General features: G+C 40.7%; 1 protein-coding gene across 1 annotated transcript in view; it reads right to left on the minus strand.

Moving 5' to 3' along the window:
- LOC140197037 (rho guanine nucleotide exchange factor 4-like) overlaps positions 1-17,212 on the minus strand; it is a 129,325-nt gene that overhangs the window by 38,689 nt on the left and 73,424 nt on the right. Inside the window, exons 8-10 of the mRNA XM_072256968.1 lie at positions 10,666-10,898; positions 4,414-4,543; positions 3,488-3,619 (exon numbers count right to left, since the gene is read on the minus strand). Coding sequence (XP_072113069.1) covers positions 3,488-3,619; positions 4,414-4,543; positions 10,666-10,898 — 495 coding nt within the window. The remainder of the gene's footprint in view (positions 1-3,487; positions 3,620-4,413; positions 4,544-10,665; positions 10,899-17,212) is intronic.

Genomic DNA, 17,212 nt, shown 5'->3' on the forward strand with positions numbered 1-17,212 from the left:
TATGAGAATAGGTTGAGTGAGCTCAGCTTTTTCTCCTTGGAGCGACAGAGGATGAGAGGTGACCTGATAGAGGTGTATAAGATGATGAGAGGCATTGATCGTGTGGATAGTCAGAGGCTTTTTCCCAGGGCTGAAATGGCTAACACGAGAGGGCACAGTTTTGAGGTGCTTGGAAGTAGGTACAGAGATGTCAGGGGTAAGTTTTTTGACGCAGAGAGTGGTGAGTGTGTGGAATGGGCTGCTGGCTACGGTGGTGGAAGTGGATATGATAGGGTCTTTTAAGAGGCTCCTGGACAGGTATATAGAGTTCAGAAAATAGAGGGCTATGGGTAACCCTAGGTAATTTCTCAGGTAAGGACATGTTACGCACAACTTTGTGGGCCGGAGAGCTTGTATTGTGCTGTAGGTTTTCTATGTTTCTATGTTCTATGACCTAGTCCTCCATATCTCTCCAATCCACGTGCCTATCCAAACCTCTCTTCAACATTGCATCCACCACTTGCACTGGCAGCTCTAAGTGAACAAGTTTCCCCTCACGTTCCCCATAAGCATTTCACTTTTCACCCTTAACCCATGACTTCTAGTTCTCGTCTCACTCAACCTCAGTGGGAAAAGCCCAATTGCATTTACCCTATCTATACCCCACTATAATTTTGTATACCTCTATCAAAGCTCCCCTCAATCTTCTACATTCTAGGGAGTAAAGTTCTAACCTATTCAATCTTTCCTAACAACTCAGGTCCTCCAGTCCCAGCAATATCCTTATAAATTTTCCCTGTACTTTTTCAATCTTACACTGTGATCAAAACTGCACACAATACTCCAAATTAGGTCTCACCAACATCTTATACAACTTTAATATAACATCCCAACTCAATAGATTGATTAATGAAGGCTAATGTGCCAAAAGCTTTCTTTATGACCCTATCTACCTGTGCTGCTACTTTCAATGAATTATGGACCTGGATTCCCAGATCCCTTTGTTCTACTTCACTCTTTCTACAGCGCCCTCCCTCTCACAGTGTAGGACCTAGCCTGGGTGGTCCTCCCAAGGTGCAACCCCTTATCAGATGATAATGGGAAGCCATGATTGTTCAGGAAAATATACATTCAGATTTATATCCATGGTAACTTACAGCTTCCTCCTATCAAAATGGCTATTTTAAACTTTACATTAGATGCCATTGTCAGAGACTAGAGTTCATTCTTGACATTGGTGCCATCTATATGGTGATGTTTAAGTGGCTTATTGTAATTTTTTTATCAGTTACTTTTAAAAAAATAATTTTTTGATAATTTACATAGTTTTATTTAAAATATTAGGTAATTCATTAAAATAATAGGTAATAAATAAAACTATTCAATAAAATAATAATTTTATCATTTTTATCAATTAAGTCACTTTTTAAATCAGGGACCTGGGTGATTTCCTCCAGTTGCTTTGGTTTCCTTCCACATCTCAAAGACGTGTGAGATGATTGGCTAATTGGCCATTATAAATCACTTCTGTCTAGTGTGTAGGAGAGTGATAAGATGTGTGTGTGTTGGGGGGGGTGTGGAGTAAAATACATGGAACTCCTGTGAGATTAGAATAAATGGATATTTGATAGTTGCCATTTTCCATGCTGTTCAGTATTTCTCTACGGCTCTTGAAACCAAATCATTCCCATTTCCTTTTCTCTTTTGGAGTCATCAAACCATGAAAATCATTGGATTGTTACAACACAATTTGACCCATTAGGTCCATTCCAGCTCTTTGTAGGCCATTTAGAACGGAGTTGAGGAAAAACTTTTTCACCCAGAGAGTGGTGGATATATAGAATGCTCTGCCCCAGAAGGCTGTGGAGGCCAAATCTCTGGATGCTTTCAAGAAAGAGATGGATAGAGCTCTTAAAGATAGCGGAATCAAAGGTTATGGGGATAAGGCAGGAACTGGATACTGATTGTGGATGATCAACCATGATCACAGTGAATGGCAGTGCTGGCTCGAAGGGCCGAATGACCTACTCCTGCACCTATTGTCTATTGTCTTTGTAGTGTAACCTAATCTTTCATTCAATTGTTTATTCCTTTAGCTCTGCAAATAATTTTCCCTCCAGTGTCTGTCAAATTCTGTTTTTAATTCCTTCTTTCTGTTTCCACTGTCTTTGCAGGGAAAGGTTCCAAATCATAGCTGAATAACATGTTTTTCTTCAAAGGGCCACTGTACCTTTTGCTCAAAACTACAAATCTGTGCCATCTAATCTTTAAAATATTTAGTATAGGGACAGTTTCCCTCCGCTCAGAGATCTAGACCCGTCATGGCTTTGTACCGCTTCTGATGATCTCCTCCAACCACTTTCAAAATTATGAGAGCCATTGAAAGAGTAGACAGCTAAAATATTTCTGAGGGTAGAAATGCTGAATGCTAGAGGGTATAACTTTAAATATAAGAGGGGAAGGTTTAAAGGGAATGTATGGGACAGATTATTTTATATAGAGAGTGGGGTGGATACTTGGAGATCGTTGCCAGGAGTGCTAATGGAAGCAGATAAGATTGCTGCATGCAAAATGCATTTATGTACATAGGTAGGCATCAGTTTAGTTTGGCATCATGCTCAGAATAGACATTATTAGCCAAAGGGCCTGTTCTGGGTTCCTGTGCTACTGTTTTATGTCGTATGTTCTATTCATCAAGTTTAAAATTGAATTATCTTCTGCAAATTCCCAGTCATTCAGTTTTCACAATGAAGGTACCTGGGTACATTAACCATATTACCACAGTGTTTTCTATTGCCAAAATTAATTGCAGTATCGGTCACAATGAAGGGCAGAATGCAGTCATGTTAAACTCAAAATCACGGGTAGGCTCGCTACTCAGGAAAAGATAAAGCACAGGATAATATGTGGATTTCCTAATAGTGTTTCAATGCAAGAGTTTAAATTGCTTGAGTTTAAGTTTCCTCAACCAGCATGAAAAGATTATCATTTCTCTCACTGAATAGTCCATTTAAGGCTGCCAAAATTCCATGAATTCTTTTATCCTATCAAAGCCTCAAATCCTCTCTCCCCACCACTCCCAATGCCCTGCTAACTTTGCTTGAGTTTGGAGGAAGCATTGCCTTTTGGTGCAGGAGCAATCAACCAACAATAATGTTGTTTTATCTTTACACCGCTGGGACTTGTTTCCATCCAAATCAGCAAAATTTAAACCGATCTTTGTGGGTGTCTCATCCAAATATTGACATATGTATGGAGACAGCATGTCCTAACCTCTGGCTACTATCACTGAAGAGAAAGTTTCACTGCAGAACTGTCATTTTACTGTAGTAAAGCAACATGCACGCTAAAATGGGAAATATAATTGCAAAACGGTGAGCCACGTCTTGCCATATATGAGCTCCCAATATAACAGAATTCTATTGATCTCCTAGACGCTACTTCTATGAATTACACCGATGGGAGAAGAGTAGTTTATGTATTGATTAGAGCTTGGCTGCAATATTACCTTCTTACATAGGACTGCTTGATGGTCGAAGAGGAAAACCACCATTTCCTTGCTCTTGCCTCGTGGTTTCATGATCACAATTAAGTCACCACTTTGAATAAGTTCTGTACTACGTTCCAAAAGATCTTCTCCCTAACCAAAAAATTCACAATGCTCATCTTAAAATTTGTTAAACAATGCTTCAGTTTTACATTGAGAAGTGGAGAGAGAAGCAGCTGCAATTTTTAACCAAATATCAGTTACATAGGGGAAGATTTATTATAAGAAGTTTTGAATTATCAGCATGTCTCAGGAGTCATATTTTGGAAGGTGATAGGCTCTGAACTCTGTTACATATGACAACAGGGTTTGTTGCTAGCACAAAACTTTGATGTAAAACGGGAGGTGGTGGGTTACAACAGGGCAGCACACTAATGGCATTGTGAGTAGAGCTGTTTCTGCACAGATTCAGTGGCCTGGATTCATAGTTGATGTCTGATGTTGTCCGTGTAGAATTTCCCTGAGTGACTTGGTTTCCTCCCATATCCCAAAGATAAGTGGGATGATAGGTTAATTGGCTACTGTCAATTCCACTTGTGTGTATGTGAATAGTAGATGGGGAGGCTATGAAAATTAGTGGGGAAGGGGATTGATCTGAAAGGTGGCATACACACAGTGGGAGAATGTCATAAGAAAAAAGAGAATGAAGATTTCATGGAAACAAACTCAAGCTTCCCTACTGTATATGTTTTAAATAAATATGGAAACATGATATTAAAATTATTATCTGGCCTGCGTTTATCTGTGGAGAAGCTGTTTTGCTGAATTTTCTCATGTTACGTCCTAATCTGGAATAACTTGCTTTTTGTAGGATATTTAGAATAAAGCACTTCTGCACGTACTGCTTAAGTGAAGGTAGACAGAACTGGATGCTGAACGGAGAATACCTTCCAATTTAAAATTTTACTTTGCCATCTTGGAATTTTGTCAAGGTTTTCGACTCGTCTTTTGTGCTCGTTAATCACGTTGGCAATATTCTTCATGGCAATTGTAGCAGCTTCCATGTTTTTGGCATCCCTCCATGAATGACAAAAATGCCAGTTAGTACACCATGTAAATACTGAACACAAATATAGAAATATGGTATCAAAACAGGAATATAATGGAAATGGTCCTGCTTTTCAGCTACTTAGCACTTCAGCCTGGTGGACGAGAACTCGCACCTATCATGAGCTGGAAGGACGCCATACTCTATGCTGGAATAGCAGCCAGATCTACATTTGGAATGGGCATTACATTCTCAGAACATTGCACATTAGGAGCCCTCATATCAGTCTCAGAGACCATCCGTTGCTATGGGAATTTATCTGCATTCAGATAAATCAGCCCTACATGTTTCTTTAAACATCAACTTTGTAAAAATATCTACTTTAAGGCTGAATGCTCCAGCTGACCCTATGTGTCCCCTACTTTATAGCTATGTTCCCTTGTTTGTGAGTCTCCCACTAATGCTAATAATTGCATCAGGCACCACCATTGAACCTATAAACAATACATTTTCCATTCATTTAAGTAGTTTAGCAGTGAATGTTAATGTTGAGAATTGCTTCCTCTGGCATCTGCGTAGCTAAGAGTAAATCAAAATTAGCAATGGCTTCCCACTTTCTGAAGTTTGCAACCTTTGACAATAATGATAAGGTTTGGACATGACAATTACTTTTATTTGTTCATAGACGTAATGTTATACACTGTTCCCCTTACAGGGGAACGATGGAACTGAGAGACCCTGGAACTAGATTTTGAGAAGCTGTACGTCAGCGTTCATTTGGTATGGGCAGCAGGTAGAAGAAGTACTTGTCACATTATTTATCCATTTGGGTATAGCATGGAAACCCACTTCTATCAGGCTGAGACATTGTAAGCTGGTTGTCATATTGAGATAGATTTAAATATTTTAGCCGAGTAACTAGACTCTTGAGTAGTTTTAATAATAACTACTTTCAGCTTAATATCTATGGCAAATAGATGGGTTATTTTCTTTGTGGCATGACTTAAAGAAGATTCTGTCTTCATGATTTAGTAAAACAAACTGCTCAGTATACTAACAGTCTCAATAAGATTTCAAGACACGTTACAACACCAAAATAACATTTATCTGAATCACTATGTAATTGTGACATAATCTATCACTTCTCGTCATTCTCATCTTCCCCTAGACTTTCATGTGTTTGACTATACTGTTGTCCTGCAGTGTCCCTTATCCATTTTCCAGTTGGGTAATACCACAATCCCAAACTTCGTTCTTATCTATACAGGTCTATCCAAAAAATTGTTTGCCATTGCTTCTCTTCCTAAGCCTACACTACTGCGTCATAAAACATAGAATACAGGACAGTACATCACAGGAACTGGCCTTTAACCCACGGTGTTATGCCGAACCAATTAAACTAGTAATTAAATGCTGAACCGAACTAACTCCTTCTTGCCTACACAATCTGCAATTCACTCCATCTCTTCACGTTCACGTCCCTCTCCAAAAGCCTTTTAAATGCCTTTATTGTATATGCCTTCACCACCATCACTGGCAGTGTTTTCAGCCATCTCCCAATTTGTGTGCAAAAAAACTTGCCCCACATATCTGCTTTGAAATTAACCCCCTCACCTTTAATGCATGCCCTCCAGTATTAGACATTTTGACACTGGAAGAAAGATAATGTACTCTCTCTTTGTCTCTCATAAACTTATAATCTTTTATCAGTTGTCCTCTCAGCTTCCGACATTCCAGAGAAAACAATCCAAGTTTGTCCATCCTCTCCTTATAGCACATACCCACTCCAATCCAGGCAAAATCCTGGTAAATATTTTCTGCACCTTTTCTAAAGCCTTCAGGAAGGGGAAGTTCAGGGGGCACACCTCATCAGTATTGAGAACATCTTTAAAAGGTGATGCCTCAAAAAGGTGGTATCCATCATTTAGGTCCCACACCTTCCGGGACATGTTCTCCTCTTATTACTACCATCAGAGAGGAGGCACAGCAGCCTGAAGACACTCACTCAACATATTAGCACCAGCTTCTTCCCCTCCACTATCAGATTTCTGAGGGAAAATGAACTAACCCACAAACACCACCTCACTATTTTGTTCTTTTTCCATTACTTATTTAATTTACTTTTCATATAAATACATTCCTTATTGTAACTTATAGTACTTTTCATGTATTGCACTATAATCCTTTGAAAAACAACAAATTTATTGACATATGTCAGTGATATTATACCTGATTCTGATCTATAGCTATTTTAAAACTTAATGCGTTGTGGTCATGGTTCCCTAATTGTTCTCCTCCTGAATGACCAGGCTCATTCCCCAACACCAGGTCTGTTATAACCTTTCCCTTTGTTGGCCTATCTACACACTGATTTAAGAAACCCTCCTGGATGCACTGACAAATTCTGTCCCATCTAAAACTTTCACCCTAAGAAGGTCTCAGTCTAAGTTAGAAAATTTGAAATCACTCACAACAACAACCCTGTTATTTTCATAAAAGTTGCTGGTGAACGCAACAGGCCAGGTAGCATCTCTAGGAAGAGGTACAGTCGATGTTTCGGGCCGAGACCCTTCGTCAGGACCTTTCGTGATGTGTGTTGCTTGAAATTCCAGCATCTGCAGATTTCCTTGTGGAACCCTGTTATTTTAACTCCTTTCCCTAATGTACTTAATCCACCAAGGGTCAATCCTTCGCCCTCTCCCTTTTCTCACCGTATGATGCTTCATTGGTAGCATCATGTCAATCAAAGTGAGAGTTTTCATATGTATGCTGACAGCATGCAGTTCCACCTCACCAATACTGCCCCATGACCTTACCGTGATCTCACCACAACTTTCGACTGACCTCACCTCTCTCCGTTATCAAACTGCTGGCCTGCATCTTGCTCTGGATGAACAAATATTTCCTCTCACTGAATACTAGGAGAACCAAAGCTCTTGTCTAGATGCCGCTCTCCGGTCTCTCTCAGAAACCATTCACAACCTTTGTGTCACACCTGATGCAGAAATTTATTTATTGACTGATTATTTATTGAGATACAGCGCAGAATAGTCCCTGCCGGCCCTTTGAGCTATGCTGCCCAGCAATCCCCCAATTTAATCTCAGTCTAATCATAGGACAACTTACAATGTCTAATTAACCTATCAACCGGTACATCTTTGGACTGTAGGAGGAAACCTAGCAGCCAGAGGAAACCACGGTGTCACGGGGAGAAAGTACAAACTCCTCACAGGCAGCACCAGGAAATGATGCTTGCAACACATTTCAACACCATCAATATGAATCTCAGTTGTCAAAATGGGTTGTATATGGTGACATATATGTACTTTGATAATAAAATTTACTTTGAACTTTGAACTCCATTCTACTTGCCAACTCTGCTCTTTTCTCACTTCAGCTGTCCCTGAAACCTTTCCCTGTCTCTAACTAACTCTCAACATAACACTTCTAATGCCTTACTCTGTGGGGTCTTTCACTCTATTCCGTCATTCAAAACTCTTCTACTTTATCTGAACTTGCAGCAATTCCTTTCCACCCATTCAAGTCTTTGGGACAGTTTCTATCACCTAGAAGCCAACCAAAATCAGATCTGATGCTGTTTTTGCTGTAACTCGTTGACCAAACATCTGGCCCGCAGTCCTAATATCTGCCTATATGAATATATATGTTAGGTGGCACTGTTCTCAACTGATTCAGGATGTTTTGCTCAATTAAAAGCACCATATAAATGTGAATTAAAATTCCAAGTTCAAAGTAAATGTATTACCGAAGTACATATATCTCACCACATACAACCCTGAGATTCATTTTCCTGTGGGCGTACTCAGCAAATCTATAGAATAGTAACTGTAACAGGATCAATGAAAGATCAACCAGAGTGCAGAAGACAACAAGCTATGCAAATGCAAATATAAATAAATAGCAATAAATAATGAGAATATGAGATAAAGAGTCCTTAAAGTGAGATCAGTGATTGTAGAAACATCTCAATGGATGGGCAAGTGAGTGTAGTTATCCCCTTTTATTCAAGAGCTTGACGGTTGAGGAGTAGTAACTGTTCTTGAGCCTAGTGGTGTGAGTTACATTTCAAGCCCTTAAATATCCCTGATTTGAGCCCAAAATATGACCAGCCGTGGATAGGATGACAGCCAGAAATGGTTTAAGAGGACTAATACTGGCCTGCAAACATTTACTGGGCAAAGGTGCATGGTGCAAGTAAAGACACAAGCGACAGAGTCTGAATAGTCACCAGAGGTAACTTAAAATAGAGTCAGTTTTCCCAATTGTGCAATCAAATGTTATATCTTACTTTGATACTGATCTCCAGCAGCTAATTTTAGCTACCCTGTAAAGGATAAGATATTCCCACATTGTTTTATTGCAAACTTTTACAAAACCACTCCAATGAATATTTAGGTGAGTAACCATTTGAATTTCCCACTTCATGGGTAAGGCTGCATAACAAGACAATATGTTTCTTACTGATAATACCAAGACAGCAATTACAGTCATTGATCAAAAGGATCCCAATTCACCAGTTAATTTATGAACCAAGCTGGGAATCTACTGAGTGAAATGCTCCAAGTTTAACATAAGTGAGCTGAGGTGAAGTTCTCCCAAATCTCTCTCCATGCAACTCTTTGACAGAAAGGCTGCAATTGAGAAATTGCTGTTCAGAGATATATGGAAAATCCTAATACATAGGCATTTTAGAAGCACTATCTGGTGTTATAAATGACTGTTTCTATCCCACTGTTCTCAGACTGTTAAATAGACCTCTCAGGTGCTAATAGATAAGCTCTTGATCTCCCAATATACCTCATGATGTCCCTTACACATTGTTTGGCTGTATGCTCTGCACTTTCTCTGTAAATGCAACACCACACTCCATTACTTTCTGCTGCTTTAGCCCAACACTTCAAGGTTTGATGTGTTGTGTGTTCAGAGATGCTCTTCTACACACTACCATTGTACAGTAATGTGTGGTTATTTCAGTTACTGTCATCTTCCTATCTGCTTGAACCAGTCTGGCCATTCTCCTCTGACCTCTCCCATTAACAATATGTTTTCACCCACCAAACTGCTTCTCACTAAATGCTTTTTTTTTTTGTTTTATGCTCCATATTCTGTAAAGTCTAGAGACTGTTGTGATTGAAAATTTCAGGAGACATTCAGGAGAAATTTCAGAATTTCAGGAGTTTCTGAGATACTAAAACCATTCCATCTGGCACCAACAATCATTCCACAGTCAAATTCACTTAGAATCTAAGTCTTAGGTCATATTTCTTCCGCATTCTGATGTTTGGTCTAAACAACAATTGAAACTCTTGACCATGCCTGCATGCTTTTATGCTTTGAGTTGATGCCACGTAGAAACATAGAAAACCTACAGCACAATACAGGCCCTTTGGCCCACAATGCTGTGCCGAACATGTACTTACTTTAGAAATTACCTAGGGTTACCCATAGCCCTTGATTTTTCTAAGCTCAGTGTACCTATCCAGGAGTCTCTTAAAAAACCTTATTGTATCTGCCTCCACCACGGTCACTGGCAGCCCATTCCATGCACTCACTACATGTTTGGGTGATTAGATATTTGCATTAATGAACAGGTGTAAAGGTGTACCTAATAGAGTGTATGTTCTGGGTTATGTTTTCTTTTTCACTAATTTGAGGTACTTGTGTATGACATGATCTGTCTGGATGGTATGCAAACAAAAACTTTTCATTGTATCTTGAAAACTATAAACCAACAAACAATGCAAACAACAGGAATTCTGCAGATGCTGGAAATTCAAGCAACACACATCAAAGTTGCTGGTGAACGCAGCAGGCCAGGCAGCATCTCTAGGAAGAGGTACAGTCGACGTTTCAGACCGAGACTTTCAAATCTCTTCCTAACTCTTCCTTCAGTTAGTCCTGACAAAGGGTCTCGGCCTGAAAGGTCGACTGCACCTCTTCCTAGAGACGCTGCCTGGCCTGCTGTGTTCACCAGCAGCTTTGATGTGTGTTGCTTGAACCAACAAACAATTCTAATTGTAGGACTGTGTTGTATAAATAACAATAATAAAGCTACCAGTGATGACTGTGAATGTGATTCAGAACTCTAACTGTTGGATCTAAGGTGGTGATAGGCAGTTCGGGTACTCACCTGTGTGTGGGTACAGTGGCCTTTTGAAGTTCTGTCAGCTGCAGCGGATATTTGCAGATCTTCTGCACTGGCGTCAAAAGAAAGGCATCCAGAGGGAGGTTTGACATGTGCTGGCGTAGTCGGCAGGCCTCGAAAAATAAGGCATAGTCTTGTAATTTTCTGAGTTTTGAGAGCTCGACTGCAGCACTGGACTGGTTGTTGCAGTATTCAGAGTAGATCAGGAAATGCTGATGCTGGAAGGCAAGAAATAAGCCATGAACAGAGGCAGCACACTATTATAGCAGAACTACACTCCATTTGCATTTGTTAATGGTGTTGAAATAATGTAAGTGAGACCAAAGTAAAGTGTGATACACACCAGAAAGCTGGCTCCACACTGTATCATTGTTATGAATACTAAACATATTCAGATCCTTAATGACTATTGCAGTATGATATTTCTCACCAAACTTTTACTTTGAAAGCTGTACTCTCTTTCAGAGTGTAGTCAAGACAGAGTTTGAAACACATTAATGATTTTATTGGAAAAATTCCACAGTCCAGGCAGTATCTGTGAAAAGAGAAGCTTTATACGTGTAATTCTTGATTGGAAGTTCTGATGAGGAGGTACAGATCAGTAATGGTGTCTCTTTCCACAGACACTTCTCCATATTGCATGTTGCTTTGATTTCCAGCATTTGCAGGTTTTTTCTTGCTTTTGATACTGCCAGAGTGTAGGATTCACTCTTTTTCTCCCATCAGAGAGCACTGGTGACGTAAGCACACAACCTTGCAAGGAGTCTGCGTTTCCCAGTCATGGCTTTGCAATCACATTGTTATGAAGGGATATACATGAACTTTGAGATCGATTGCAAACACAAGGGTTTCAGCTCGCTGAACGTGTGGCATGTGTGAATGGTAATTTCCCACCATTGTGGAAGCAGGAATGTGGTGTTCTGTCCAAACCAAGCCAAAACAAAGAGCATGTGGTGGTTGACAAGGGATTCCTTAACACATGACTTTCAACTCTGTGTGTAACTTAATGTACATAATCACAAGAGGTTCTGCGGATGCTGGAAATATAAAGTAACATACACAAAATGCATGTAAAGATGTGTGTAATGAAGTTTACCCATATTCTGACAAAGCAGACTGCTTTCATGGCCTGGGCCACTTTGACGAAGCCTTGGTTTAGATAGCAGAGCATGCCACAAGATTTCATGTCTCAGGAGTACCGTATACTGCATAAACAACTTGTCATGCTGAGTCAATTGTTGGAAAGGACAAAGAGGAAGCGGATGGTGAGGAAATACACTCATTTTTGTTCACACCATCAAAGGTCCAGCAATCACATTCCACTCTTAATAAAAACAATCTTAATCACCCATTCCTCTACCATTCCAAAGTTACCTTCCCTCTGTTCATGATCTACTGACAATGTCAAAAGTAGCAGCTGCAACATAATGCTTCATTCATACATTAATGCATATAACATTACCAAAAAAGCTCACATCGAATAATCACCAATGTCATGGCATTTCCTTCTCTTGAGCTCTTAACCCGTCGTAAATGTAGAATAGCAATGAATGATTGGATAAGCAGTTTACTATACTGAGTTGTTAATTTTAGGGTTACACATGTCCACTGAGGAATGATAATTTAAAAAAACTATACTTTCTGAAGAGCTACAACAAAAACTGCTTATAAAGGGAACATTTCCTAACACTATAAACATAAGAGCAGAATTAGGCCATTCGACCCGTCGAGTCTGCTCTGCCATTTCATTATGGCTGATCCATTTACCTCTCAACTCCATTCTTCTGCCTTCTTCCTGTAACCTTTCACACCCAGTCTTAACAAGAACCTATCAACCTCTGCCTTAAATACAACCAATAAATTGGCCTCCACAGCCATCTGTGGCAACAAATTCCACAGGTTCACCATCCTCTGGCTAAAGAAATTCCTCCTCATCTCCATTCTAAATCGACGTCCCTCTATTGTGATGCCGTGCCCTCAGGTCCTAGATTCCCCCACCAAAGGAAATATCCTCTCCACATCTACTCTATCTAGGCCTTTCAACAGGTTTCAATGAGATCCCTCACTCATTCTTCTGAAATCCAGCGAGTAAAGGCCCAGAGCCATCGCTTGCTCTTCCTACGATAAGCCTTTCATTCCCAGAATCATTCTCGTGAATGCTGTCCAACGTTAGCACATATTTTCTTAAATAAGGTGCCCCAGAATGCTCACAGTACTCCAAGAGAGGCCTCAGCAGTGCCTTATAATGCCTCATATCGCATCCTTGCTTTTATATTCTTCTCCTCTTGAAATAAATGTTAACATTGCATTTGTCTTCCTCACCACTGAATCAAACAGAAAGTTAACCTTTACGGAACCCTGCATGTGGACTCGCAAGTCCCTTTGCACCTCGGATTTTTGAAATTCCTCGCATTTAGAAAATAGTCTACGCTTTTATTCCTTCTACCAAAGTGCATGACCAAACACTTCCTGACACTCTGCCACTTCTTTGCCCATTCTTATAATCTGTCTAAATCCTTCTGCAGCCTTCCTGTTTCCTCAATACTACCTGGCCCTCCACCTATCTTTGTATTGTCCACAAACTTGGTCACAAAGCCATCAATTCGGTTATCCAAATCATTGAGATACAATGACAATGAAGTAGTCCCAATATCAATCCTCGCGGAACACCACCAGTCACAGGCAGCCAATCAGAAAAGGTTTCCTCTATCCTCACTCTGCGCTGCCTGCCAATCAGCCAACAGTTTACCCATGCTAATACCTTTCCTGTAATATCAAGGGCTCTTATCTTGTTAAGCTGCCTCATGTGCAGAACCTTGTCAAAGGCCTTCTCAAACTCCAAGTACACAACATCCACCAATTCCCCTTTGTCTATACTGCTTGTTATTACTTCAAAGAATTCTAACAGATTTTTCAGGCAAGATTTTCCCTTAACAAAACCATGCTAATTTGGCCTATTTTACTATATGCCTTCAAGTAACCTGAAAACACTTCCTTAACAATCACTGAGGTTATGCTAACTGGCCCATAATTTCCTTTCTTCTGCCTTCCTACCTTTTTGAAGAGTGAAGTGATATTTGCAATTTTCCGGTCCTCCAGAACCATTCCTGATGTTTACCATAGAAACTACAGTACAGAAACAGGCCCTTTGGCCCTTCTTGGCTGTGCCGAACCATTTTCTGCCTAGTCCCACTGACCTGCACACGGACCATATCCCTCCATACACCTCCCATCCATGTATCTGTCCAATTTATTCTTAAATGTTAAAAAAGAACCCGCATTTACCACCTCGTCTGGCAGCTCATTCCATACTCCCACCACTCTCTGTGTGAAGAAGCCCCCCCCTAATGTTCCCTTTAAACTTTTCCCCCCTCACCCTTAACCCATGTCCTCTGGTTTTTTTCTCCCCTTGCCTCAGTGGAAAAAGCCTGCTTGCATTCACTCTATCTATACCCATCATAATTTTAAAAGATCATTACTAATGCCTCCATAATCTCTTCAGCTAGCCCTTTCAGAACCTTAAGGTGTAGTCCATCTAGTCTAGGTGACTTATCCACCTTCAGACCTTTCATCTTCCCAAGCAACTTCTCCCTGGTAATAGCAACTGCACTCACTTCTGTTCCCTGACCCTCTCAAACTTCCGGCATACAGCAAGTTTCTTCCACAGTGAAGATTAATGCACAATACTTATTCAGGTAATTCGTTATTTCCTTGTCCCCCATTACTACCTCTCCAGTGTAATTTTCCAGCAGCCCAATATTTACTCTTGCCTATGCTTTTTATATATCTGAAAGATCTTTTGGTATCCTCTTTGATAATGTTGGCTTGCTTACCTTCATATTTCATCTTTTCCCTCCTTTTTGCTTTTTTAGTTGCCTTCATTTGGTTTTTAAAAGCTTTCCAATCCTCTAACTTCCCACTAATTTTCACTCTATTATATGCTCTCTCTTTTGCTTTTATGTTGGCTTTGACTTCCCTTGTTAGCCACAGTTTCATCATCCTACCTTTAGAATACTTCTCTGGGATGTATCTATCCTGTGTCTTTGAATTTCTCCCAGAATCTCAAGCCATTGCTTCTCTGTTGTCATCCCTGCTAGTGTTCCCTTCTAGTCTATGCAGTTCTCTTTACTCCCCTGTAATACTGATACGTATAATTTTAGTTTACCCCTCTCATATTGCAGGTTGAATACCATCATATCATGATCATTGCCTCCTAAGGATTCCTTTACCTTAAGCTTTTTAATCAAATCAGATTCATTATACAAACCCAATCTAGAAAAGCTGATCCCCTTGTGGGCTCAACCACAAGCTGCTCTAAAAAGCCATCTTGAAAGCATTCTAAAAATTCTTTCTCTTGGGATCCAGCACCAACTTGATTTTCACAGTCTACCTGCACATTGAAATACCTCATGTCTCTTGTAACATTGCCCTCTTGACAAGCCTCCCATTGTAATTTTGGGTCCACATCCTGGCCATCGTTCAGGATGCATGCACATCAGGGTCATCAGGGTCCGCTGTTTCTTAACTCTACCCACAACGATTCTCCAACTTCTGATCCTAAGTCGGCCGGCTGGTGGCGCAGTGACATCAGCGCTGGACTTTGGAGCGAAGGCTCCCGAGTTCGAATCCAAGTCGGGCCACCCCCAAGCACGCTTTCCATCTGTGCCGGGTTGAGCATCAAGCTAGCCACTTGGCCTCGTAAAAAACAAGGGTCAAGTCAGGAACATTCACATCGTGACCCGGTTAATCCGAAAGGAGACCAATCCTGACACCACGCGCCAGACAAGAATGGCTGACTGTCTGGTGTGAAATGTTAGGAAGGAAGGAAGGATCCTAAGTCACCTATTTCTAAGGATTTGATTTCATTTTTTGCCAGCAGAGCCACCCACCCCCTCTGCCTACCTGACTTTTTGATAAAATGTTAAGTTCCAAACTGTAATGTTCTTTCAGCCATGGCTCCGTTGTGGCCACAATGTCATACCTGTCAATCTCTAACTGTGCTACAGGATTATCAACTTTATTTTGTACACAGTGTGCATTCAAATATAAAACCGTCCATCCTGTATCCAACAACCTTTTTAATTTTGTCCCCCTTCCACACTGCAACTCAACCCACAGCGCAATTTTGCCTTAAATCACCTGCCGATCCTTCTTGACAGATTCACTACACACTGCCTCTGTAAATTATCAGCCCTATCAGTCCGGTTCCTATCCCCCTGCCAAATTAGTTTAAACCCTCCTCAACAGCTCTAGCAAAACTGCCCACAAGGTTTCAGGTGTAACACGTCCCTTTTGTACAGGTCATACCTTTCCCAGAAGACATCCCAATGATTCAAATATCTGAAACCCTCTTCCTAGCACCAAACCTTCAGCCACGCATTCATCTGCCAAATCATCCTATTCTTACTCTCACTGGTGCGTGGCATAGGCAGCAATCCAGAGATTGCTACCCTGGAGGTCCTGCTTTTCAGCTTTCTACCCAGCTCCCTAAATTCTCTCTTCAGGACCTCCTCATTTTTCCTACCTATGCCATTGGTGCCAATACGTACCAAGACTTCTGGTTGCTCACCCTTCCCTTTTGGACCCAATCCAAGACGGAGGGAAAATCTACAGATGCTGGAAATCCAAGCAACACACACAAAATGCTGGAGGGACGTAGCAGGCCAGGCAGCATCTATAGAATACAGTACAGTTGACGTTTTGGGCTGAGACCTTTCTGCACGACATCCCTGAACCTGGCTCCTGGGAGGCGATGTACTATCTGGGTCTACTATCTATACTATCAATGTACTATCGCGTCAACAGAATCTCATGTCTACTCCTCTAACAATAGAATATCTATCACCACTTCTCCCCTCTTTCCTCTGAGCCACAGTGCCACACTCAGTGCCAGAGACCCAGTCAGTGTGGCTTCCCTCGGTAGGTCAGCCCCCTCAACACCTAAAACATTCATAGGATATTGATGGGATTTGTTCCACAGATTGGATATGGGTGGGCATATTCAATAAGACCAATAATCATAATAGGATCAATGAAAGACCACAGCAACAGGCTGGACAACTATTGTACAAAAGACAACAAGTTCTGCAATTACAAAAGAAAGAAAAAAAGAAATAATAGTAACATGCACACCATACAGATGTCAATAAGTAAAAAAGCACCAGAAATATGCTGAACTAGGAGAGACTGGAACATGAACAGAGTATATATTGTCCTAATAGTAATACAGGCAGTAATGGGGGACAAGGAAGTGGCAGATGAACTGAATAAGTATTTTGCATCAGTCTTCACTATGGAAGACACTGGCAGTATGGTGGAAGTTCCAGGTGTCAGGGGTCATGAAGTCTGTGAAGTTACCATAACTAGAGAGAAGGTTCTTGGGAAACTGAATGGTTTGAAGGTAGGTAAGTCACCTGGACCAGATTATTAAAGATGAAGTCTCTGGGTACTTGGGGGCACATGACAAAATAGGCCATAGTCAGCATTGTTTTGCCAGGGATTATCTTGCCCAACAAATCTGTTGGAAGTTCTT

The sequence above is a fragment of the Mobula birostris genome, chromosome 4 (genome assembly GCF_030028105.1).
Source record: "Mobula birostris isolate sMobBir1 chromosome 4, sMobBir1.hap1, whole genome shotgun sequence".
Taxonomy (NCBI): domain Eukaryota; kingdom Metazoa; phylum Chordata; class Chondrichthyes; order Myliobatiformes; family Myliobatidae; genus Mobula; species Mobula birostris.